Genomic DNA, 26223 nt, shown 5'->3' on the forward strand with positions numbered 1-26223 from the left:
AGATATACCAATAGTGCCATACAGGGTTCAAACATACCCAAAGCACCATTATAACTTTTTATCTGAACTATAATTTTTTGCATTTGGAGATGATAAAAGCCTGATCTCCTGGAAGCAGACAGCGTTAATGTCCACCAACAGCAAGGTTCAAGGGTGTCAGTCGTGCACAGCCTCTCTCAGTCCTCTGGGTCAATCTCGCACTCCATTTGGCAAAATTGAATTTGCTATTGCCAGCCTGTTCCCATTATCATTATTCTTCCAGATTGCTTCAATAACAATTTTTTCTAATCTTTTTTGCAGATGATGGCTTGTAATTGGCCTGGTCTGGGGCTCTGTGGAGGTCTGCTGTTTACCATGCTGCAATGCTTTCATTATTTCAGAAAAAAAAGCGACTGAGATTATGGTTCACTGCAGTGCACCAATCATAAGCATTTGCATACAGAGTGGATGTGTGTGTTGGTCTATCTGAAACTATGAGAGAGTAAGAATTTGGAGTGTGTGCATGTGTGTGTGTGTGTGTGTGTGTGTGTTTAATGATCTAAAATTAGTTTTTTTAACAGAATTTGATCCAACAAAATGATACATTAACACAGGTCACTTATGTCTTCAGAGTTTTACAAACATGACCTCATGTCATAGCGTTTATGTTATATTTACTGCTGACCATGAAAAGGATAGGAAATTTCATTTAAATAAGGGACAAATATATTACTTTTTGGCCTTGCATCAATTCAGACTAGTTTCCTTTCTGTCTACTGTCCATGTCTGGGTATTTGAATAGGTAACCCAGCTCTCAATGGCTTCTTTTGTGAATGTGTTAAGCCGACATAGAATTCAGTGAGACCTTGCTTTTGTCTGTGGGTTAAACACAATATGTTTTTGGCATTGCAAATTACTAAAGTGCTTGAATTACCATTTGAAATTTTAATGTAACACAGTCAAGCATCTCTTTACTGCCCTTGCCAAAAGAAAACAGAATCCTTTACATCAGTAAAATTTTCCCAAAGAAAATAAGTCCAGAAAAGGTCTCTTTTTGCCTGATCTGTACTGTGCTGAATGGCCTCTCTCAGCCTGGTCTGTACTGTACTAACTGGCCTCTTACAGCCTGATCTATACTGTGCTGACTGGTGTAACACCTCATCACTGTCATGGTGCTTATGGGCGAGTAATCTGATCCATTCAGCATCCTTCACGGGCTGTCTTTACGCTGTTGCTTTGAAGAGGATTCTCCTCCATGAACTGACAGTGGAATAAAAAATCTGTGCGGCTCCTTCAGTGTGCTTTGCCCCGTAGACCTCCTGCTTTTCTCATCCTAAACTGAGCGGAAACATGCGTGCTATGAGCCCTTCACCACACATGATGGGTCGTGGCTCTAGGGCCAATGAGAGGGACTGCCCAAGGGAAGTCAACAGGGCTCCAGTTGCAGAGAGAATCCGCCTTCACTTCCATTAGTGGTACGGCTTTGGCATAAGCACTCACTGTGTGTGTGTGTGTGTATGCGCGCGTGCCTATATGTGTGTGTTTGAGTGTCTGCTCATGTGTGCGTGTGGCAGAGGCCAGGTTTCCCCATTGCGCACCGCAGAGGAAAGACATTTTGCAGTGTGCAGATGCCTGTAGACACATACTTTTTACCTTGCACAGTGGGGATTCAGCACAGCCCATCAATCACACTGAAGGCATGTTTTTCTGCGCTATCTGTTGCAACAAAGCCACCACTTTCTGGGCAGATGCACTAAGCGCGCTGTTAAGCAGACGTCTGCCGGGAGTCTGTTTTGGCACACCATGTCGCCCTCGCCCAAAAAACACATAGACATCATTTTCTCATCATGTTCACTCAGCTCTTAGCATGATATATTAATTAACTGTAGCCAGTCTTATAAAGTGTGTGGCAAGAGCTCGACTGCTTTGTAAACATAGGAACTGTGAGAAATGGTGCTAATTCAGGCTGGCTTACAATAAGATTGTACATTCTGTGTGTCCAAAAGATACTTGAGTGTTCCCTCTTAGGCTGATATTCCTTTGGGTCATTTCTCCCAGTCTAATATCACTTTGGGTGTTCTCTCCCAGTTTTAAATCCCTTTGGATGCTCCCTCTCAATGTAATATTACTTTGGGTGCTCCCTCTCTATCTGGTATCCCTCTGTCTCTTGGATTTGTCATGTAGAATAAACTATGCCTAACTGCCCAGGCCATATATGGTAAAGAAATACATTTTTGCTTGGTTTTTTGTTTTCTTTTCTTGAGGTGGGTAAATGAACCAGAACTAGACCTCCCCTCTGTAGGAAATTCCAATTTCCTCTCTGAGTAAAGAGAAAAATGTACTCAGACACATTTTTTTCTTTTTTTTAATGGTGAACACGATGCAAATGTAGGTGCTTCCCATTATTAAGAGAAGTCTGAAAATGGGTGAATGGAAAGCCTGGGGGTTTATCTCCTCTGAGCAGACAGTCCATTCACCACCCCTCGGAGGAGACTGAGCTACATCATTAACCGCTCGCCAAACACTCCCCGCTGGCACAGAAAGCTGAAATTCGAACCATCGCTTTTGAGCAGAGAGAAACACGCTGGTCTTCCCTCTGCGCTCCTATGAGATCTGGAGCTGGGTGTCACCCGCCCACACATGCAGGGATATCAAATTGTATAGCTCTTGCTGGCATGGTCATGCATTCTACGGACGGGGAGAACTGTGTCATCACAAAGGGAGCATTTGGTTGAGATGGGTGATACACTGTAGTGTCAGGTTCCCTGTGACTGTTCTCCATGCTGTCACTTTAAATGCTTTTGATTGGCTGATTGCGTGAATTGACCTAAGGGCAGGTATCAAAAACAGAGCCCCTAAATCTTAACCGCCAATGACACACTTGCTTACAACTTACGCATTATCACATACTGTCTGGAAACAGAGAGGAAACCTTTTGATCCATGAAGAGACACAATTTAAAACACCCACATCCTGAGGCAATTAACAGAATAGGGGTGTTGCCATGCATTCTGATAATTAGTCTAGTGTGGGCGAGCCTGAGCCTTAATTGCCTAGAGATGATGTATTGTGTGCCAGCGGGCAAACACAAGTTCTTTTGGTATCACCCCCCAAGGTGCCATGGAGCTGTAAGGATGCAGAACAGCACTGTGCCAGACAGTCTTTCCATGCTCAAGTGCAAAATGTTGTGCCATGTAGGGTATGTGCAGCCACCACTGCAAGGGACCAGTCGAAGGCAATGAAACCGTAACTGAAGCTAAATTTATCCTAAAAGAAGAACAATTGTTCTTGTTCTTAATCATAACAAGAACTACACTTATACATCTTTGCCTAAGATGCAAACTTCAATCTAATGATGAATGCAGAGTTTTGTAAGAAAAATAGAAACAGAACACCATAGCCTCTATCGCCGCATTATTACGTCCACACACAAATACTCAACATATGGGCAGTAGTGCAGTTAACACTTTATAGTAATTTTCACATACCTGTTTAACTACATGGTAACTACTCCAAGAGATTTTTACTCTGTAGTTAGTTTGTAGCTAATATGGAATTCAACTTAACAAAACCAAAGGTTTCTTTAACCTGTAGTTACATTAGTGCATCCTTGCTCCTAAATGTCTTAAGTTTAACTGCTAGGACAGCAAAATCCAATTCACATTCTATTACAGCAGTTTCCCAAACTGAGACCAGCGTAAACTTTTTCAAATGTTTACCATCCTATTAATCTCAACTGGGAAACTGCGGCCACTTCACTGAACTCCACACAGAATGAAAAAACAGAATGCTAAAAGACAGACACAGCTAAAGAAAGATAAAGAAAACAGCAGAACCAAATCTTCCTAGGAGACATATAACTTTTGGAAGATATTTAAAATAACTGATTGCATTAGCACTTTGAGCCAAACCTTTTTAGAATCAGTTTATGCTCTTTTGTATGTAATCCAAGAGCCAGATCATTCCAAGTCCAACAGAGCATGTATAGTCTGTGGTGTTGATTACATTGATGCACATATGCGATTCATCAGTAAACTATGCCTTATGGAACTTCAAAGAAAAAGATGCCTTGTGGTCAAAGCTGCCACCTTTTGGTCGACCCCCTCGCCTCGCCCCACAGAGATTCTCCCCAGCAAGAAAACCACAGTGGCTCCCCTGGCGTGATTCAAACTGACTTTGAACCAGGGGACCTTGCAAGTCATGAAAGAGCAAATCGGTGATACAAGTGTCCAGCAGCAACACTGCCCTGGAGCCTCCACCACACAGATCTGAATAACTGCGTCAAGTACAGGCTCTACCCAACACGAAGCCTCACTGCATGCAGCCTATGTGGATGGCATGCTAGTTGGGGAAAATAGTGACATATTACAAGTTCACTACTCCTAAAATTCAGAACACCAATGTGTTAAGCACAGAGAGGTTTAGCATATGTTGCTGCATGACGATGTGCATGAGAATGTAACCACAAGTGGTTTGCACACAAACTCAAGGCAAACCATGAGTGATTACTGGAGAAACATGATAATTCCATCATTTCTGTGAGACAGACAGAACTTGTCGCTTGCTCAGACATGTAAGGGTTAAGTCACCATCAGACACAAGGTTTCATTTGTTAAATTTCAGCCATTTAGTACCTACCACTTAGAGCCATGAATTTACTTTGAACCGGGAAAGCTCCACTTTAAAGAGGCAAGGCCTAAATCATCCAGCCATTAGCAAGTAAATGTCTTCTGAGAAGAAAATAAAATACACCGTACTTATATAAAGTAGTGACTGTGAAGTCTTGACCTCTAATTTCATAAAGTAATGCCTGCACACAGCATGCATGTACATTTTATTTTTCATTATCAGTTTAAGAGGGACAAGAACTCAAACCATGAACTCCACTGTCAGAATTACATCTCTAACGCAGCCAAATCTTAACAAAAAAGACACATGCGGATGGACAGACAGATTGATAGACAGATAAAATACAAAGTCATTTTAAATATAAATATCAATTTGACCACAATAGCACATGTAGCATCAACCCTGGTTATAATACAACAGTACAACAGCATGTCATGAAAAAAAAAAAACATGTTACAGCATTTCAGCATTTCAACCAGAAAAAAAATAATAATTGCTGCTTATTTGATTATTAATAAAAAGTAAATCCCATCTAGGTTTCCATATATAATTTAAATATATTTATATTATATTATATTATATTTCTTTCTTTGCAGAAACAATGTGGAAACAATATTTGGAATTGAATGGAAAGCCAATTTTTGCATCCTCAAGTGGAATTAACTTTCAAGGCATTTCAAGTAAATTTCAGTTTGACAAGTGGATGTGAGCTGTACTTTTTCTCCCTTGAAGAGAAAGGGAGAAACCACTGACAAGTGAGGCCGACTTTGTCAACACCATTAAAGCACACACTAGTATAAATAAGCTAAGGTTTTTTCACTGTTGTCTGTTTTTTCCTCCTCACTCCATTCGCACCAAGTGTATGCTGCCCTGCCACTGGCCACAGCCTTTGCAGTGCTATTCGAAAACACTTATTTCATTCAAAAGGTCATTAATCATTCAGACACCATACTATCACTCCACCTGGAAACAATCAATTAAAACGCCATTAAGTGGAGCTGAATTAGTCAAACGCTGTCTGGGACAGGAGGCAAGTAGATGATTTAGAGCAGGGAATCTAACCGGATATACCTGGTTTCAATGGAGCAAATGGAAAAAAAAACTCAGTTAACATGTGTGCTGCTGGAATGTTTTTACTGACCAAAACGCCTTTGTTAAGTGTCTAAAAGATGGGGGAATAGCTAAATTAATATCACAAAAAGTGTTTTACAGGGGTATCAAAAGATTATCAGTATGTAATGTAAATAATGTTATATTAACAGCAACATCAGATCCACCATCACCTGCTATCCTTCTGGATTTACAATGTAATTGCCCTGTTGTCTTACTGACTCTTGTGAGGAGAAATGCGATTCACTGAGGTCTTAAACTGAGATGAATAGCTGTAAAAGCAGGGGGAGGCCTCGGATTTAAAGGGCACCAAATGCAGGATTCTGAGAAAAAAATAATGGTAATTTAACAGTACACGGACTTGCAATGTCATTAGGAGTATTCTGGAAAAAAAAAGAAAATTACTCAGCAACTGAACGACACGATAAATACTCAGAATCCAGCATAACACGTTCCCTGAGATTCGTTTCTGCATGCAACGGCCAACAGTAAATTCAAAATACCATACACAGGCATTCCGTCAGATGCACCAGGTCTTTCCACGAGGAAGAATACACTGGCCTCTGAAGTGTTCACCACCACTGAACGTGCATGGCTTTTGAAGTATTTATGCAGATGTCAGAAGAAAATGGTGGCGTGTGGCCTGTAAAGGATGGCACATTTGTGCTGCCTCACTGGAAGCCCATTTTATATTCTGGACAGAGAAACCCTCTGGCAGGTCTGCACTTTTAAATGGTATTGGCGCTAAAACCCCATTTATTTCTGCGCTTTTGTGGTGGACACTGGTGTGCTGTTCCTCGTCATTTCGCTGCCTCCCGAGCCCCTCAGACTCACGGTCAATTTGATTTGGCAAGATGACATGAAGCCGACACGGCTGTCGAACATACAGTTCCAGAGCAGCTGTGATGACATGGGAGGGACAGGGTGCTGAATTTTAATGGGACAAACATATAACTGTTTACTTTCCATCATAAGTCCCAATGTCTTAAGATTGGGGCTCCCAAGTGGCTCAGACAGTAAAGGTGTTTGTTTTGCAAAGGCTGAGCCCTACACTTCAGATGCAGGTTCAAGTCTTAAGCTGTGTCATTTGCCAACAATAATCAGCAGAGCGCAATTGCCTTCATTCTGCCATGATCGGGTGGGTGGCGCCAGCTAGTTCCTGCTTGTCTTGTGGGTGGTGCACTCTCTAGCAGCTTGTGAGGAACCTGGCTTGTGAGGAGCCTCAGTTGAAGTCAGTGGAGATGCCCCTATGCTCCAATTGGTGTTGGCATGATTGTGGTGCACCATGGGACTAGTGTGATGCGGAAAACGCACGTGAGTGAACCAAGGATTGCACTCATCTCGCTTCAAAGCTCTCTGCGAGCACAGACCATGTGCAAAGAGAAAAGCCTTCCGGAATGGCTTTAAAGACAAACTAATACCAACTCTCTTATCGAAAAAAAACAAAATCTCGATCATGTTCAGTCACTAAACACCTATCAATTACTTTATTTTTTTTCTGCTGTGTCTGTGATTTATCTGTTGTGCTAAAAGATACCACCACATACAAGAGACAGCTTTCATTTTCAAATTTCCTAAAGACAAAGTGAGCAAGCACATCAAAGCAAAATCAATACAACAGCAGGCATTTATTAGAAAAAAAAGAAAAACAAAACCAAAACAAAAACAAACCAAACATTCTGCTGATGAGCTATGTGGTTTTTCTCCTGTCTTTTCCGTCAGTGTGAAATATATCTCCCGGCTGAACAAAAGCCATTTGCGAGGAAAGAGTAAATGCAGGAAATATTACTCTTCGACACAGTTGTCGGTCCTGGCCATCAATTTCCATCCTGGGTTCCATGAGGTATGTCAGCTGGTGAATGATCTCATATTCAGACTATTAAAGCTGAACTGGGTATTTTTTATGCTGGAGAGAACTGTAATGAGCCTTTTCTAAAATCACCACCTGACCCCCTCCACTGTGTGCCCTTTGGTAGATTACTGTGGCCAAAATTCATATATTTTGCAATCAATGGAAATGATAACAAACTACTGTGATTATTCAGAAAGATTCCCATAAAGAGTTAAATGGAACAACCTATTTACATTTTTCATCTACCTTATATAATAATAATGTGGACAGGCCCAGGACGAAACAAAGACACTTAGATGCCATCTGTGTCTGGTTGTAAATATACATAATTGTGTTGTGTTTCTGTTTGTATTGAAGATATGATTAAATATTATGGTTCATTTTGTTTGCATGTGTCCTTTCAACATATGCATGTATATATACATATGTATGTACATACTTACAGTATATATATATGTACACTCTGACTGAAGAGTACAGAGTGAGTTTAGTCATGGCAATGAAGGGAATCTAACCTTGAGAGAGAGAGAGAGAGAGAGAGAGAGAGAGAGAGAGAGAGAGAGAGAGAGGGAGAGAGAGGGAGGGAAAGAGAGAGAGAGAGAGAAAGAGAGAGAGAGAGAGAGAGAGAGAGGGAGGGAGGGAGAGAGAGGGAAGGAAAGAGAGAGAGAGAGAGAGAGAGAGAGAGAGAGGGAGGGATATGCGTGACTTACTGTCAGCGTCTGTGAGGCAGAGCAGGCTCAGGACCAGCAGCAGCGGCCTGGCTAAGTGCATCATGGGACAGCTTGGCACCAGCATCCTTTGGCAGGCTAAGTGTCACAGGCCACTATGAGTCAATCTGGTCTGATCTCTCAGAGGCAGGGAATTCACAGCCTGTGAAAAGAGAAACACATATCATGAAGGAAACAAAGCACCAGGCATGAGACAGAATATTGTAATTTCGCATTTCACAAAATCAGAAAAAATGGGAAATTATTTGGGGCCCTGAGAACATACCTCAAAATCAAGTTCCCACATCACTTAGATTAAAACTTGCTTAAAATAGGTTTTTTCAAAAATATCATGAGAATTTTTACTTGATTTGCACCTTCTGTCCATTACTCTTTAGCAGCGCTATGACAAAAATCATTTTACAAAATGTTTCGTTACAATCCATTGGTCCCATTGGTAAGTTTGTATTCCAGCTGTAAAAATATTCATGAATATACCACCGGTAAGTGGACTTTTTGTGCATTGTTTTAATATCATTGTGCATTGATAAGCATAAATATGGTAACTGATCCATTTAACACCACTAAGATGGAAAATGTAAAAAAAAAATACCATATCTTTAGAGAAGAGAGCAGTTATTGTAGTAAGTTAGCATCTAAACTCTACTGTCATGTTAATAGTTTATGACATAAACAATGATGTCTCAGACACCAGCTTGTTCACTAGCTCATTCATTGGCTAGTTAATGAATCCAGCAGCTTCATTCAGTGAGTAAAGTGAGGAAAGTTACTTCAAGTACAAGCTGGGAACTACTTTAATTGGTTGTTTCATGCAATCAGTAAAACCTCTTATTTTCAGTCTCTCTTTTTACTTTATGTACACCCTTGCTAAGTGGAGTTCAGCCAGTTATTGATTTGTTTTATTAAAGCTATACTGCCCTCAAACTCATGGCATATCATGAATTTTGGTACGGATATAGTTTGAAGAAAGGAAAGAAAAAGAAGAGATAACATGTTCAACTATGTTATATTTTTGTTTCCTTATCAGCATTGTTTCTTGAGGGAATATCATTCAAAAGAAAAAGAGTATTCATACCATTTCACAAAACATCATATTGTGATCTGAACGTCTCATCTCATGCCAACAAAGCCCTTTCACACAGATCACTCTTAATGAATTCACTTCACTCCTTTGTTTACGGCTTGGTGATATTTCGCCGAGGATGTAAAGAGATGTTCTTATTGAAAGCATAAACATACAGTAAGCACAGGAGCTAACAGGGCTTTTCCCTGACAGCAAAACCCCCAAAAATGAGTTGTTGCTCCTGTACGCCTGTAAAATCTCTAATTAGATTTCCAGAAAATGTTTCGGCAGCATTGAGTACACATCCACTCTGAAATCCCTTGAGGTCTGTCTTTAGCATAATTTGACTGTTAATTATCATTCGCTAAATCACTTTCATCACTTCACAACACCACTTCTAATGTTCTTGCCAACATGTGCATGTAGAGTCCAATGCGTTGGATTTGCATTTGTTGGACCAAATGGAGGTTAAAAGCATTATCTGTCAGTATTCCATGAAACCAACATGAAAGCTAGACCAAGAATACGCAGTCGAAAAAAGGACGAAAGAAAAAGCGTCTAATCTTGTTGTTTTGGCCTGCTTCAAAGCAAACCGCGAGCTATTCGTCTCAATGTGGCACTCCATTTCTGACACCGCTCAGCACAGGGGATCATGGGAGTTGAGAAGGAGGCCCGGGTCAGGAGCTAAACTGCCAGCGCGCTCCGTCATTGTCGGACGGAGCCATCACCCCTCACAGCCTCCGTAGAGCACCATCTGTCGAGCCGCATCTAGTCTCGTCCATCCCACAACCCTCTCGTCGGGGTCTGCAGCGCGTAATTCCGTGTGCGTGCGGGATGGATCTGCACAGTCGGGACCCGTCTGCGCGGTCAGGTCTCATCTACGTGGGTGACGCCGGGCCGAGACCGCCAGCCGGCCGCTTGTGCCTTTTGAAACCCATCTGTAATAAAGCAGGCTGCCTAATGGAAAGAGAATAAGCCTCTCTGCAACAACATCGCTCACCCCCAGAACCTTCTAATCCAGAGCCGGCACTTGTCTCCGCCCTCGTGTGTGGGAACTAAAAAGCTACAAGCGCGGGAGAAACAAGTGTGGACGATGGCTCAGGGCTTTGCCAGGGCAAAGCAGCACAGACGTAAGACAAAAGAAGAACTCTTTGTTTTACCTGGTGGTAGTTATCAGAGCCACCATGTATTTGCCGTGCCAGCAACGGCATAACATTTTGCCAGGGCGACCAATTCTGAGCCCTAGTGTTACAGTAAGGAAATGTCTGTATGATCCTCACTATTTAGCACATGGTATAATATAAGGCAATGTTTTTTCATAGATCATCGTGCTGTTCTATGCGAATGCTACCATGACTTATGTGTTTTGCTTTTAAAGATAATTATTAATCACTGTAATTGTATAATAAGTGGATAATTGAACTCCATTAATGCTAAATCATTTACTTTTTCACGCTTATTTTAGCATCGCTTTTCATCTTGATGCATAATGTTTGTTACTGGGTGCTCCGTATCTATGCTCTTGTTGTTTTTTGTCGCTCCTGTGATGTGCATTTAATGTCACTTGCCATGATGGCCTTGTAAGTCGCTATGGATAAGTGTATCTGCCAAATAATGAAATAAATAAAAATAATGATCCGTGCCGTGAGTAATTCAGTTTACCGGCGCAGTCACAGAGTCTGGGCTGATCTCCGCGTGTGCAGCTCGGTGTGGGAAGATATTACAGCGGACCGTTTAATGAACTCTGGCAACCATCAGAGAGCCTGTCTTCAAATCCCCTCAGCTTCTCCTGCCAACATAGTAAACCGTGGGCCTACTTCTTTTTCAAATTTTTTTGTAACCTGTACCTATGCGTGTTGGCATCACAAGCCGTGCTAAACTCGGAGTCAAAACAGACGCGACTATCACACTTCAGCAGAGGGGCTTTAATTGGCGTAGTCAATCACCCCCCACGGTGGGGCCGAGAATTACTGTGTTTATAAGTACAAACACCATTAGAAGTGCCTAATAATCCCGTTAAACGAAACAGCCAATTTATCTGCATATCTGATAAAAACCCCTCAGAACACAATCGCCGGAGCCGACGCTGACAAAGCACCCAATTTCCCTTTCCTTTTTCCTCTTTTCATTCAGTCAGTCGGCTTGAAATGGCAAACAAACAAACGGGGGGAAAAAAAGACGGAATATACCGGTCCTTTCACGGCCGATTTGTGCCGCCGGGAGACAGGCGCAGCCACCCCCTCTCAGCCGTGTGCCTAATGTCAGACGGGAGAGACAGACATGGGGAGACGGAATCGATTCAAATGACTCTTAATCCCTGTTCCCGTATAGACCCTGTTTGTATAGTACCAGCCATCCGATTAGGGAAAAAAAAGGGGCCAGGAAATTAAGGCCTCTTCTGAGGAGAGTGATAGCATGAGCACCCCAAGGAAACACAGAAAGATGTTTTTATTTGGGTTTAGCGTTTTTTCTTTTACTCTCTGACGAATAGCTGGACTGATACCCAAGCTTTCAGCAAATGTTTAAGAGTTCATTAGCATTGCACAGTATCCATCACCCTGCACCTTTTACGAACACTCTCCTCTTTAACGGATACCTTCGAGCCGTCCTCCCCCTCCCCCCTTCGCTCTCCCTCTTTCATGCTGATTCTGATAAACAAAGCCATCTGTATGGTTTGTAACCTCAAATATCGCAAGCATCAGTCACTGCTGGGCTTTTACACTATCCCGCGCGTAAGACACCTTCGCGAAACAAATTCCCGGTGTGTTAAAGGAAATTAAAACACCCTCTTGCTAGTCTTGTGAAAAACCGAAGTAGCCAAAGCCAGGAAGCAGACATTTCCACCGTCGCTCACCGTGAACGAGCAAAAACGCCATGTCCTTCTTTGCACCAGCTTTCCGGAGACCTCCAACATTGTTATGAAATCGCTGCTGTTGGCGAAATAGCGATCACATTCGATTCCATACCAAATGCCAGCCCTTGCATCTCATAACTACGAGGGTGTGTGTTTCTTTATGTATGTGTTTTGTGTGTGTGTGTGTGTGTGTGTGTGTGTGCGTGTGTGTGTGTGTGTGTTTGTGCGTGTGTGCATGCACGCTTATGTGAGTTGTATGTGTGTCTGTGTGGACTACACAGGGGAATATGCAGCAGGGCTGGTACGGGTAAGGGCTCTGGCATGCCCACAGAGACCCCCCCCCCACACAAAAAAAAAACTAAAACCCACACATTCATCTGGAGTCCGGAGGCACCGCTACGAGTGCTGGTAGCAGCTTATGCCAAGCTGGCGGCCCCTCGCTGCTAGTGGACTCCAGCCCCAGGTCAGGATTTACTGAGCTGTCTCCCTTTCTGCCTATGCAGCTCACAAGATATACAAGAGACGTTTGTAGAAGATCTGCATTTTACACAAGCCCAGGTATTGCACAAAAGGCCTTGTATTGCATGCATTATGTTAGGCTAACAGTGTTCTTGCACCCTGTAGACAGCCTTGAGGTTTAAACTTCAGCAGCACACATAAACATTTACCTCTATATGACCGTGTTGTTATGTACCATTTTGGGATTATTTTCCTCAAGCATAATTGGAGTTAAAGCGCGGACATTTATGTCTGGCACAACGGCACCACAGCTGTCTCATTATGTTTAAAATCTCTCTTCCCTTCAGTTGAATGTCTCCAGAAGTATTGCTTTCCTTTCGGTGGCGGGCCATTCGAGCCATTCCAGTGCGATGGTCTCATGCATTATTGAGCAAAGCTTTACAACGCGCGCGGTGTTAATTAGAGAGAGGGTATCACTGCTGGCGACCGCAGAGAAAGAGGAGCCACGGAGGCGTTCTCTTATCTGATTTGGATCTGGAGCCAATGCGAATGGCGGCAATGGGGGGGGGGGGGGGGGGCTTTTATAGCAGGGCTGAGCTTTCCTTCCCACCTCAATGGCCAAGTGCAAACGATCCAAAGTCTTTTTCATTCTCGCGGTGAGCAATCTGACAGCGAGCTGCCCGCGCTCACCGTCACCTATCCCCTTCCTGTAACTCAACCACGGGCGCACACCTAATGCAACCTTCTCCGGAGTTCATCTGCACGTACTTTCTAGCACGGTCCCGTTGCTGTGTTTTGACACTAGTGCCGGTCCCACTATGCTCCAGCAAGTCCCCTCTATACAACCCTCTCCTGGCTCGCAGTGGTTGTGCTTCTGTTGCAAAATTTTTGAAAGGGAAAATGCTAGCTCCAACAGCCAGGGAATCGTAAATAAGCAAGTGTTTTTTTTTTTTTTTATATGCCTCTTCCTTTCTCAAAATTGTAACTGACAGCATTGTAGAAAAAACAAATGGGTTTTTATTTCATCTAAAAAGCAGGCTTAAAGTACACTCAAACTATCAAACAGTCTAGACCCCAGTAACTGTACCTGTGTGCTGTGCTTCACGTCTTACACAGCAGAGAATTCTGGACCCATTATGCCAGGGACTCAGAGAGAACTGGGACTCAAACGGTCTGCAATCCCCATCATCTTACATTCCCTCGAAATCGCGTCATTAAACTTTAACGGGCTGCATATAATGCTCATCTCCCAGGAGAGGCAAAAAGACAGGCCAAATGTCTTCCTCATTCCCCAAATTCCTGTAAGAGCAGGGGGGGTAATACTGCTGCCACAAATCAGCGTAGAAACCACTCGCAGGCACTTTGGGAATTGAACTTTCCGAGAGAATGTGACCGCTGATTCTGGTTTGTTTCATTATTCTCATTGGCATGACATTGCTGTGAGTAGAATCAAGCACTGTGGAGGGCCGGTTATTAAGCAGAATCGTTGCTGCATGGCGGTAACCGCTCCCAAAAACTTCCTCCTTCCGGCAAGGACAGCAGGCATATTCAACCTGAACCAATCCCCTGACCCCACACGCTTCAACGCAAAAGGAGAAATGCGCTAATAGAAGGGAAAAAAAAGATTCTCAGAAGGGCTTAAATGGCTTCCCACGAGACCCAGGGTTATTTACAGATGGCGCTAAACCCCGGTAGGTTCTCTGGGTAGTTTACCTCACCCCAGCAAATGGCAGAGCAAGCATGGCAGGTCTTGCTCTTTAGACTCTTGCTGCACCTGCTGCACAGGGCATTTCCAGTGGCCCTTTTTATTAATCTGTTTTTATTCTGTCACTTTGATTTAAGACCTCTGTTCTATCAGGCTGTTTTCAGTATGCTGTACTGAAACACCAGATCAGTGGACACAGGTAATGTGTGAACTCTTGTGCTCAGCTAAGCCACAGCTGCAAGTGCAGCATCTGAACTAAAGGCTTATCCTCTCTCCCACTCACAGTCAACAGCTAAAGCACGCTCTCTCATAACCTGTTTAGCTATCAATGTTTTGGTGATATACGCTTGACACCTATAATTGTGTATTACTACCCTATGAACGAAGTCTATTGGCGTGGTCAGTACTATGTTCCTCTGGGCTCCAGTTTTATAACCGTTTTTCACACTTATTGCTGGTAAAAGTAGGTGGCTCCCTGCTTGGTTGTATCAGTGTGAATGAACCTTATCATAAGCGCGCTTTCAGTTTCTCCCATAAATTTTAAAGGACTCCCAAGCCTTGTAACCTGCAGAGATTACCTTCATTATGTTTATTCATTCGATGTACTAGTCTCTGGCTAGCACCGTAAATCTGGTTAACTGTTACTTGTGCCTGGTGTGCTTTGGCAGACCGCTCAGCAGTTTAGAGGTTTAAGAGGAGGTCTTTGTCCTAGGCACCAGTATTGACTCACAGCCCAAAAATGCAGTGGGAGGACAGGGCACATAAAAACCCATTTGTGTGAACGTTGTCGTTATCAAATCAAGAGCACAGAGTGAAAGGATATGGAGGAACCCGATATTCACTGTCCCGCGCTAGTGCCAGTGGAAATGTTCTCCTACGTCTTTCTCCCTTTCAAAGCAGCTGTGGGGGTTCAGATTAATGGCCTTGCCACCGCCCACCTTGCCAACCTTGTGAATTATTATTCCAGTGCCCTGTTGGGCCTACACATCCAGGCAGAATGTCAACGGCAAGGTTATTCGCTGTGTGGTTGCAGAAGTACCAGGAAATAAAGGTCACGCGCTCCTGAGAAGGTGCTGAGCAGGTGACACGTCCAGCGAGCGTTTCTGTGTGCAACATCTCACCCACTTAAGGAGCAGTGATTAAGCTGATTCACCTCGAGTGCCACAGAATTTCAAGGTTTTCAAAAATGGGGAAAAATAACCTTTGTGATAATATAGGCAGGTATATTTTATAAATATATATTATATTTTCTGATATACATATTTTCTGACTGATGGCCACATCAGTACTTAAATGGCACAACAGCTAGTGCATCACCCAGTCCATGCACTTTTACCAGACCACATTGGCTGGAATTACCCAACGGGCTGTGAGCTGGAGACAGCTTCCTTTGTGATGTATCAGGATGGAAATGTCACAGTAACAGCTCAAAGAAAGCATAAAGTGAAGGCATGGGGATGGGCATTTAAGTGAAGAAAAGAAATGTGTTCAGCGTCGTCACTGTGTGGACAAATTGAACTAAAAAGCTTGATAAAAGCTGTGAAAGCAGCAGACTCAGCTGTGCAGACAGATTCTTCAGATTAAATTCGCACCGTGTGACCAGGGATGTCATGAAGGGAGGACAAATCATATTGCTTCTGACCCGAGAAGGGGGGCGGGGGGGGGGGGTGGAGGGAGGGAGCGTGTCTCTGGCTGGCGGGTTTTCCCAGCCCCCGTGAGGCCACTGTGGGAGTGCGCTGAGACGTGGGGCGGGGAGGGGGGGGTGTAATCCAGGCTGGAGAATGGCCCGCAGCTCACTGGCTGCTGGAAGTTGCTGACTGACGGCTCCCCTCATGCGGGGAGCTCAAAGGGTGCGAATCGCGGGTCCGTATCAGGGGCCCGGCAATGTCCACGGGCTGGTAGCACTTACAGCGACACCGCCGCGCACAGCCCCACTGTGCCCCTGGCTCCGGCGTCTGACATCTCTCCATTCCAGTCACTACCACCAGATAACGTGCAGTGTAGCCACTCATCCCACGGATTAGGACACATGGCTCACTCTGTTGAGCTGACAGCTCCTTCCCAATGGACCTGCGAATCTGTCATTTATCTGCATATCTACGTAATTCATGCTAAGCAATGACACTTGGCACATGCGCAGCCTATGTTTTTCCATTATCTGGTGTCATCCCTGTTCTACCTTTTAGTGAATAAATCCATAGAGGACTGAATGGATGAATGAGTGAATGAAATTCAAATAAATTCCTGTACAGTTGGGGCCTCCAGGCACCTTTGTTTCTAACAGTGGTAGATAAATAGTTCCCACTCTTCACCTGCTGTGGATGTCAGTGTAGGCCTTGACCAGAGACAGAGCACAAGCAATGCCAGTTCAAGGCCGATGGTTCGTCAGGCATTTAAATGGCTTAAAATGTATCATCTCCGATACTTTTTCATGAGACAAGAATAAAACCTGTTTCAATGTGAACAAGTGTACTAAAGAAAAGTTGTCTACAGCCGTATTTGGCTCCACTCAATCTAACTCATCATTTACCATTTAGGGATCAGAGGCATTCTGGCTTGTAAAATTATGGCTGCTTTTGTGGGAGGCTGTTTTTGTATGGAAATCCATTATTTAAAAGTACACGGTGAACATAAAGCGAAGCTTTAGGCGTACATGCTGCATGAAAGGGCAGCACTATAATTAAAATGCCATGTGTTTCCTATTATCTAAATGCTAATTTGGTACGATATACCCTGAGCTAAATTACCGAAATGTGCATTACATTTGCGGGGACCATTGAATTGCCGCTGGATTTTTATCCCTTCAATTACTTAGCACAATAAGAAATAATTTACCTGTCGTAGCATGGCTAATGGTAATTCGTCCCAAAGGCAAATGCGATAGCTTTTCATTTGGGGGATGGGGGGCAATTTGCATCCATGTGCAAAATAGGTGAGCACTGACTGCTGTCTAGCAGAGGATACTGGGAAAGGAAATCTTTGTGTGTGGACCACTCTGCTTTTATGCGGTGGGCTGGCTGGCAGCAGCGTCTCTAAAGTCTGACTAATGGGAGCAGTCACCTCATATTAATGCGTGAGACTGGAGATGCGCTGATAGGAATGGCAGGTGGAAATGGAGGTTTCCGTGGCAGGAGCGTATCACCATCCGCTACACACGTTACACACTGACAGCGATTCAGTAATTTTCCCTAATGTGCATGCGCATGTATGCAATTCTGCTGTTGTGTTTCTGCTCTTCACACTCGAAACAGAACTTCAATATGTTGATTTTGTGTGAAAATAGTATTCAACAAAGAGCTGGCCACGTTTAATTTAGAAACATGCAAAACTCAGATCTGAAAAGGACCTGAACAACAGTGAGACCATTGAACATGCTTCTCTTGTTTGTTATACATTATTATGTTTAAGGGATGTGGCTTGAAGTCAGGTGAGGCATTGTACAAACCACAGCACTTCATTCGTGTTTATTTTCTTTGCAAAGTCATGATCCAAAAAAAAAAGACATTACCTGGAGGGTGAGGAAAAATATACCTCCATGTACAGGTGGATATAGAAGCTGATTCAGCAGTGAATTTGCGATTACACTTACAAATATCCACCTGCTTGTGGTATCAGCTCTGATGTGGACTGTGGGAAGACTTGGGGTACACACTGGCCTGTATCTAACCTTGCAGCTAAATATACTTAGACATTATCGGAGCCAAGATGTGCCATGTTTTCCACACCATCTGGATAGCCCTTAGTGGGCTACTTTATCACCAGCATTGGTGTCAGCGAAGCTCTGCAGTTATGCTCTGTGGAAATAGGTTAAAACAGTGCTGTAAGGGGAGAATGCATGTAACTCATTCACCCCTCCACACACACACTAAAATGAGTAACAATTTCACCAGAGTATGGGAAACTGGCTCTAGGCGCTGCTGGGGCATGTAACATATTCACCCACCCCTGGCTAAAATGAGCGCCGCTCTCACCGGGTTATAGGAAACTGCCTTCAGGCACCGTTGGGGGATTCAGCCACCGTGGAGCTCCTGTCAGCCATCGCGTCAACCCGTCACGCCGCGCCACGCCGATATTTGACAAGACCAGAAGGTGAAGCTGAGGCAGCCATAGGTCACCAGGACCTGGCATCGTAAGAGCAATTAGCGCCAGGCTCCGAGAAGACTTCATTCCAGTAGTCTTATTTAAAAACAGTTAAAAAATGAGATGACACATAAAAAGCCACCATATTCCTTTGTTACAAAAGTAAAGGACCCGATCCAAGGTGGAGTGTGTCTGAGGGAACGCATCCGACAGGTCATCTCCGTCTATCAGCGTAACTTTGCAGCGGCTCTCCAATCCCGAATTATAAAGATTTTATTAATGGGGCTGCCAATGCCGTGTTAAAAGAGCCGTAATGAGGTCGCCCTGCGCTTCTATTGGTTGATTCTGGCTGCAGTCCATGTGCTGATGTGCCGTCTAAAAGCCAGACTACTCTGGATCAGGGGGATAAACAGTGTGTAATTACCTCTTTAAAGATCGTAATTGAACATTTCATTAATGAGCTGGCAGTATATTCTGTTACAATACCGCTGGGAGAGAGCATATGTCAAGAGATGGCCGCTGCAGTCAGGGTTTTTTTTTTCCAGATCTTCGCGAAGGCCGACGTCGCTTTGACTGCCCTCAGTCTTATTTATCTGCCCAGAGTGTGATAGAAAACCTTTGCTGATCATCAAAATGAGCAAAAAGGAAAAATCCACCGCTTTTCAGTTCCACTTTATGCTCAGCGAAAGACCTGCCATGCCAGAACGTGAATTAGGAAGAGGTTTATTTTTAGTGTCATAAGCATGGAGATAGGAAACTTTGCACCACACTGTTCCATCTTGAAATTAACGTCAGTAACGGTCACAATTCATTTTAACTGAGCTTCAAACCCCACGCGGCATTTTGTCCAATAATTATACAACCGAATGCTTTGCACTGGGAACACTGACTGTTTTCCCATCACTTCGGTCTGCATTATCTTTCCATGGAAAAAAAAGTGACAGTTATCGCAAATTTATGTCAAGCGCATGTCAGGACTCCATCAGTAACTAACTTCTCAAGAAAGCAACTGTCTGCTAACTGTCACTTTGCCTGTGCAAAAGACAGGCATGCTCAACCAAAGCAAATCTGAACTGCAATTACGTAATTCAATCCGGTGTCCCGGAGAAAGCCTAATACGATTTTCCACAGAAGTCTTGACATGTTCTTTGCCCATAGATGCAGCAAAGGCAATCCGTGCACCAGAGAGGCCTGCCGCGTCAGTTGACAGTACTCCCCTCTGGTCGCTGCTTGTAGCTGCGGGGGTTTGTGAAATGCAATGACAGGATGAAGCAAAAAGCGTAATTATAACAGAAATAATGCATTTATCAAAAACTACATCCATGTCTGCTCTCATATAATGTCACACATATCATGATCAATACATATCTGTGTGTAACAGTAGATCTGTTCATTAGGCGTGCAAGGATTACAAAAAAATCCAGCAAGGTATCACCAAAAGGGTTAATTTATATCAAATTTAAACAAGTGTGACATTATTTTTGTTTTTTTTCCACTTTTTCATTAATTTCAGTGACCACCACATACATATTGCTCAGTGAGAAATGAAAAAAGTCTACAGTAAACAGTTTCTCATTGTAAGGGCAAAACCCATTTCGCTTAGACTGAATACGATCTTCTATCTTGGAAATTGGCAGCACATTGATGTTTCTTATTAAAATAAGTTGTTGCTTTACTACAGTCACGCCTCATTCCCATTTTCTATTTCTCTTTGCGCACCGCATGTATTCGCTTTTGAAAAGATTCGACAGGAAACAGAGTGCATTGTGGGTTTCGTTTTTCCCCTGGTCTGTTATCACTGAGTAGATACACCGAGTCTGCAGTTTGTTCATGAACAATTTGACCTGATTTCAGGCATGGCTGCCTGCAACTCACTCCTCTCCAGACCCCTCTCCCAGCCAGGTCTGGAAATGTCAGTGGGGAGCTATCTCCAGGCGCTGGGGCCATCATGGATTCACTGACCATTTAGTGCCGCTTTATTGAAGTGTCACCGGGTGACATACCGCATGTCAGGGCCCGGAGAGTGTCTTTGGCCTCAGCATTGTGCTGGGAAAGCAGCCCGGTTTGTTGCTGGTCTACTGGGGAAGTCCTTGTGCAAACAGCAGCTAGGCCTCTTCACTAAGGGCCCTTAAAACCTATTGAAAACCCGCATAAAACCCTAAACTGCTTTAATCCCTTAGTAAATTGGCCTATTCAAAAAGACACTGTTTTAAAGTGAAGACACAAGCTCCAGTGTATAGCTAGGGTTCTCTCGGTAGTCACAGTGAACTTTCAGTGCTACCTGGATAATTTATTTCTTTTAAAATATGCAAACAAAAGCATTCTGAATGTATGTACCACTGGGATGTTTACAACTGTCCCTCAAAGTGGTGAATAAATCAATATTGCGCTGGTTTAAACATTACGTAGTCCATATAGCCATGGCTATACTCAACATAATACACATGGGACTTTGTAGTGTGGACCTTGAACTTCATTTCATCCCACTCTGAGGGAAAGTGGGGTCTTAAAGGATGTGCAGACCCCCACCCTTCCACACCACACACACTCACATGCACACACATATATAAAACCCTTTGATGTCATGAAAAATTACACAAAGTACAAAAGGATGCATGAAAAGTACATAAACCTTAAATTATTAAACACATGAGGTGAGGGTATGGCAGCACAGTAGACTTGAAATGCTACCTTCCCTTTAAAAGCCATTCCAACATTCATGAGCTGAGCTTCCCTTATTTTCTCTTTTTTTAATCTCTGTGTGGATTTACGTTGAGATGACGTACCTTCTACAGCATTTGAGTGGCTGCTGAAGTATGTGAAACTAGAATCACAGTGTTAAATTCCAACAAGAATTAAAATGGCGCACACAGCACCCATTTCACCACAAAAACAAGTTCTCTGACAAAAAGAAACTGCTATCAGTACAACTGGGAAACTACCCTTGGCCTAATCCCTCATCTTAAAGCCGACTAACCTTAAATTTCCCTTTGTTGTTTTACAATGAAGTGGGCAGCAGTACAATAAGCTTCAAAGGCCAGAACATTTTCACACGTAAAAATGACGGACGGGCAAAGAAACGCACAAGGAAAAGATAATCCCAGAAGAAAGAGAACAAAACTCTTTGTGTCTGACTGGCTCCGTGTTTCAGGAGGTCTTTGCTGATGTGATTTTGGATTAATGACTTAATCTCCTTTGAACCTCAGCTATGGAGAGCATGGGCAAGCCATGAAAGAACTGGCAGGAATGGCAACTTCTTTTTTTTTTGGTAAATGGCAACAAAGGTTTCTGACACTCACATTCTTTCACATGGGCTTTAATTTGGGGTTGCTTCTCAGTCCTACAGTCAGACCAGCTGTGAAAACATAAAAAAGCTGACACACACACACGCACGTGCTTGCACGCACGCACACACAGTCGAAACACACGTGTGCACAAACGCGCACAAACACATACATGCACACACACATGAACATACATCATGAAAACCAAACAATATGCCCTGTCACTGATATTAAAACTATTAACGTTACATATTACTGTAATATGTATTACAACTGGATTTCACCAGCATGTTGAGCTCTGCATGGACTGTATGGGCTTAAGGTGATTACACAGGCCAGATCCCCCATCCAGTGGGATCCCCACTCTATCTAAAGCAGCAGCATGTCTCTTGATTTCTGCAGAGACCAAAGGAGCAGGAGGGCGGGAGGAATGAGGGTCTCCCCGGGCCGTGGATAAACCCGAGCTGATTCCAGCGTGAGGGGGGGTGGGAGGCGGTAAAGGGCTGGGCGGGGGGGGCTGTGAGATTGCCAGAGGAGTAGAGTTTTATCTTTATCTAATTACAGACCGTGAGGAGGAGATTCCGTTTCCAGCTTTGGCGTGAATTACAGCCTCTCTCTCTTTCTCTCGAGGGGCAGCGCTGTCTCACAGGGGAGCGGAAGCGGAGCGGAGGAATGAAATACATTAGGATTAGAGGAGTCCCGTTGCTTTGTGCGGGATGATGAATGTGTGGCCGCGACGGCCGTAACTTTTCTGCCCCGTCTGCTCCGGCTGTGAAGGGCGAGGTCCTGCGGCACTGGGGTCTCCCTTTATGAGCCTGTGGTTCACAGTGATAAGAGCAGCCACCTCTGGACCAGCACGGTCACATGACACAAGCTGTCAGGCGACAGGGCAGCGCTCACAGATGGAGTGTAAAGTGGGGAGAAAAGAGCCGATGTATGAGTTTGTGTGTGTGTGTGTGTGTGTGTGAGAGAGAGTGTGTCTGTATGTATAGGTCTATGTGCATGTGTATTTGTGCATGTGTGTTTTTTAGTGAGTGTGTGTATGTGTGTGTTTGTGTGTATGTGCCTGTGGTGTAGTGTGGTGTGTGTGTGTGTGTGTGTGTGTGTTTGTGTGTCCATCACTCCCCCAGAATGAGACAGAGCTGGTAGGTTTACCCAGAAATATTTGCTGGAATGCCCACTTCAATCAGACACCGTCCTGCTAATGAGTAAAACCCCCCAGTACTCAACAGCTGAATGAAGCCGCAGACACTAAAACACGCTCAGTGGGTGACATCAATCTGGAGGCTGGCTCAGACTCATCTCTTCCGCAAACAAGGGGCTCCTAGGGCGGCTTAATAGACAGCTCCTGCATGTATAAACACAGCCAAGAGGAGGTCAAGAGCAGAAGAAATGAAACCCGATAAACGCACGTCTAGCTACTATCTACATTCTAGGGCCTCACAGTGCTATGTGCCATGAGTGTGACTGCAGTTATGTGCTTTCAAAGGCAACATACCCTTCATCTTAAATGTGCCTCTCTCTCTCAGTATAAAAAAAGAAACAAAACAAAACACTGAACCGGCTGAGAAATGTCACAGAGATCATTTTAAAGTGCTTTTTGTGTTGCAACTTGTGTCATGGTTTACCCATTACTTTAACAGCTTCTGTCTAGTGCAAATAGCAGTGAAAATGCAAACGTTTTCCTCAGACAAATCACTCCACTGTTGTACACAGAGTGCAGGATCAGTCTGTTCAAAAACATTTATTTTGCCCTCTAGGGAGAGGAAATTGGTAGTTCAAACTGGAATCAGTCATGGAAAAATACAAGCGGGAGAGGGAAGCCTCCAAGACAGTAAAAGTTAGGATGTAAATATGACTTGTTTTGACTCTTCCTGGAGTAGCAACCGGAGGAGTCATATCAAAGGGTATAAAGTATTAATCTTTCTTTCTGAGATGATTTTTGACTGTCAAAACATATTAACTGGCTAAAATAAAACATCCAACAAGCATCGATGGAAAAATCTTAGTGGGAAAAAGGGCAGAAAGGGATCAGTAAAGAATGTAATCCCAGTCCCTTCGTTTTAACGTTTTTTTTTTTTTAACAATTTAACCTCACATGGTTATTTCTCATCCTTCTACTGTAGTTATCTCATAAACCTTAACCATAGTGATACACTCCAGATATTATCCCGCAAAACTCAAGGATACAAAAGATCTGCTGGCATAATCAATTTTCACGGTCAAAACCATGAAAACGCCAGTTTATAGAGTTTGCATAGTTAGCCAGTTGGCATTTTTGCAATGGCCTCTCTAAAGGAACCTCTTGACCTAAGAAGTGCTTACAGCTTCCAGCATTAACAACAACCTTATTTCGATCCCTTACACAGAAAGTACAGTTTCAAATTACATAAATAATCCAGTTCCTTAACTCTGGCAAACACTGTGGGCAGTGTTGTAAAACATGCTTTTATAGAACACTCCCCAACTCTGTGCCCTCTTAACTCCCCTCTCATTGCTATATTTATTGAGTTTCTGGGCCGCGGCGGTGTTCTGCCCCATAAAACCGAGACAAGTGAACCCTCCCAGCCCAATAACAAATTCATACCTCCGAAATAAACGTATTTCACCGCTGCAAACAGAGGGATATGACCTGGAAAGGTTATTTTTTCCACTCTGGGCTCTAGGCAACTCTGGGCTTAATCCCGGTGCTCATCGTTTGCCGGCATCTCGCGCCGAACACTTCAGCTGGAAACCCGGGCTCTCGTGAAGTGTTTCCCACCTTTCCCTCGAGGCTCTCGAGAGCGAGAGAGGCTCGATGAGCCAGCTCTGAGGTGGTTCCCTGAAGGGGGCCGCGGTTTCGAGGAGGCTCCACGCGTCGTGGTAGACTCAGTGTAAATTAGCTGTTAGCGCTCACCCAGGATGGCTAGCTGAACCATCTCGGCTCTGCCGCTTGTGCAGTTGCGTTTAAAATCCTGTAAAATGTTGAGTCATTTTTCAAAGATGTGTGATTTTAAACCGCACCGTACAAAGCTTCTCACTGCTATTTAGCAGTGTCTGTGATGTGCCAATGTCAAATCCGTGTCTGTTCACACACGCTTCCTGCTGGATGGATTAAATAAACCTCAATCTGAAACTGACCCTGTCTCACAAGTGTTCCAGTGGCTGCAGTGCTGTCTGTCCCCTTTCTCCTCTCTAACGGACGGCTGTGCGGCGCGTCTCAGGAATCCCTGCCATCTGCGGCATTGACATTCAGCAGTAAGAGCTCAGCGCAGTGGAAACATGAGGCTTCCTATTCCACAACTACAGGGACAACTGTGACGAACCGCACACGCTCCACGTCAAACACGCTCCTGAATCCAAGAGACTTCACCTCTGTAAGTTAACGTATGCAAGGGAGTGTAAACAGCCACTCAGTGAAACATCAACTGTGCAGCTCTATATTTATAATGTTATCTACAACGCTGGCTTTTTTGCCAAAATTGCTTTGCTTTTTATGTAAAGCCCTTAATAATCCACTCTCAACAGAGCTGTTTCCCTAGAACTCAAGATCTAGAAGAGCATTGCCCATAAATATGTAAATGGACTTTGCAGACTTCTTCTAATACTTCTGTTGCAGAATACTTTTTTTTCGGGTAAAAGATGAGATGAGACAGGCCAAGGCATTGCACTAAGTAACTCCCCATTAAAACTCGATGGTTTACACGGGAAAATGCGGCAGGCGATGCGTGGCTGGGAATTGCCACGGCAACTCCGCTCTGCAAAAGCAGCATGCTTGTCTCCGCAGATCAAGTCACGCGAAGCGAGACCGCTCTCCAGCCCCTGTCTGCGCTGCTTTTCCTGCCCTTTTTACTTCTTGGGCGGCTCAGTCTGCTGCATTTGTAGCGTGAATGTGAAATGCTTTAAAGAGCTGGGAAGAAATGGGAGTTTGGAGCTGGGAGTGTAATTATCGTTAATATCAGTTTGCATCAGTTTCTTTTTTCTCTTGCCTCCCTTGTATACTGCCCAATACAGACTCTGGAGTGGCGTTTTGCTGCTGGGGGTGAGATTCGTCTGCAGCATCCTGGACTGTGGTATACAGGCTACATTCCTCATTAGAAGCAATCGGCACATTCTAAGCCTCACGGCTCGGCGGTGGAGCCCAGTCCCAAAATGCGTGAGTCAGAATTCCTCTCCAGTCTTTTCAAAGAGTGTATGTGAACTGTATGGCCAGCTGTTCCTCGGGGTCAGGGGACCTTAATCTCGCTCAGATCAGAAATGAAAAAAGGCAGTCCGAGCAGCTGGGTCTCCGAAACACGCCCCCCCACCATCTCCCCCATCCCCCCCACATCTCCCCTCCCTCCAGGGCCGCCTGCTGGTGGCTAATAAAAGAAGCGGCCCTTCACTGAGAGCAGCTGGGCTCCTGTGGATCTACTGCTGTCGGGCCTTTCAGGACGCTCAATGTGAGAGGGAGGGTGAAGGCACGGGAGCAGAGGAGAGGAGGAGAGGAGTCTGAGCCTTC

The 26223-nt window shown here is 44.1% G+C and overlaps 1 protein-coding gene across 25 annotated transcripts in view; it reads right to left on the reverse strand.

The window, feature by feature from the left end:
* LOC118769682 (receptor-type tyrosine-protein phosphatase delta-like) overlaps nt 1–26223 on the reverse strand; it is a 236546-nt gene that overhangs the window by 103049 nt on the left and 107274 nt on the right. For all 25 annotated transcript variants that reach the window (XM_036516937.1, XM_036516923.1, XM_036516935.1 and 22 more), the window contains one exon: nt 8281–8440. In XM_036516937.1, coding sequence (XP_036372830.1) covers nt 8281–8365 — 85 coding nt within the window. In that variant the 5' untranslated portion in view covers nt 8366–8440. The remainder of the gene's footprint in view (nt 1–8280; nt 8441–26223) is intronic.

Source organism: Megalops cyprinoides, chromosome 22 (assembly GCF_013368585.1).
Source record: "Megalops cyprinoides isolate fMegCyp1 chromosome 22, fMegCyp1.pri, whole genome shotgun sequence".
NCBI lineage: Eukaryota > Metazoa > Chordata > Actinopteri > Elopiformes > Megalopidae > Megalops > Megalops cyprinoides.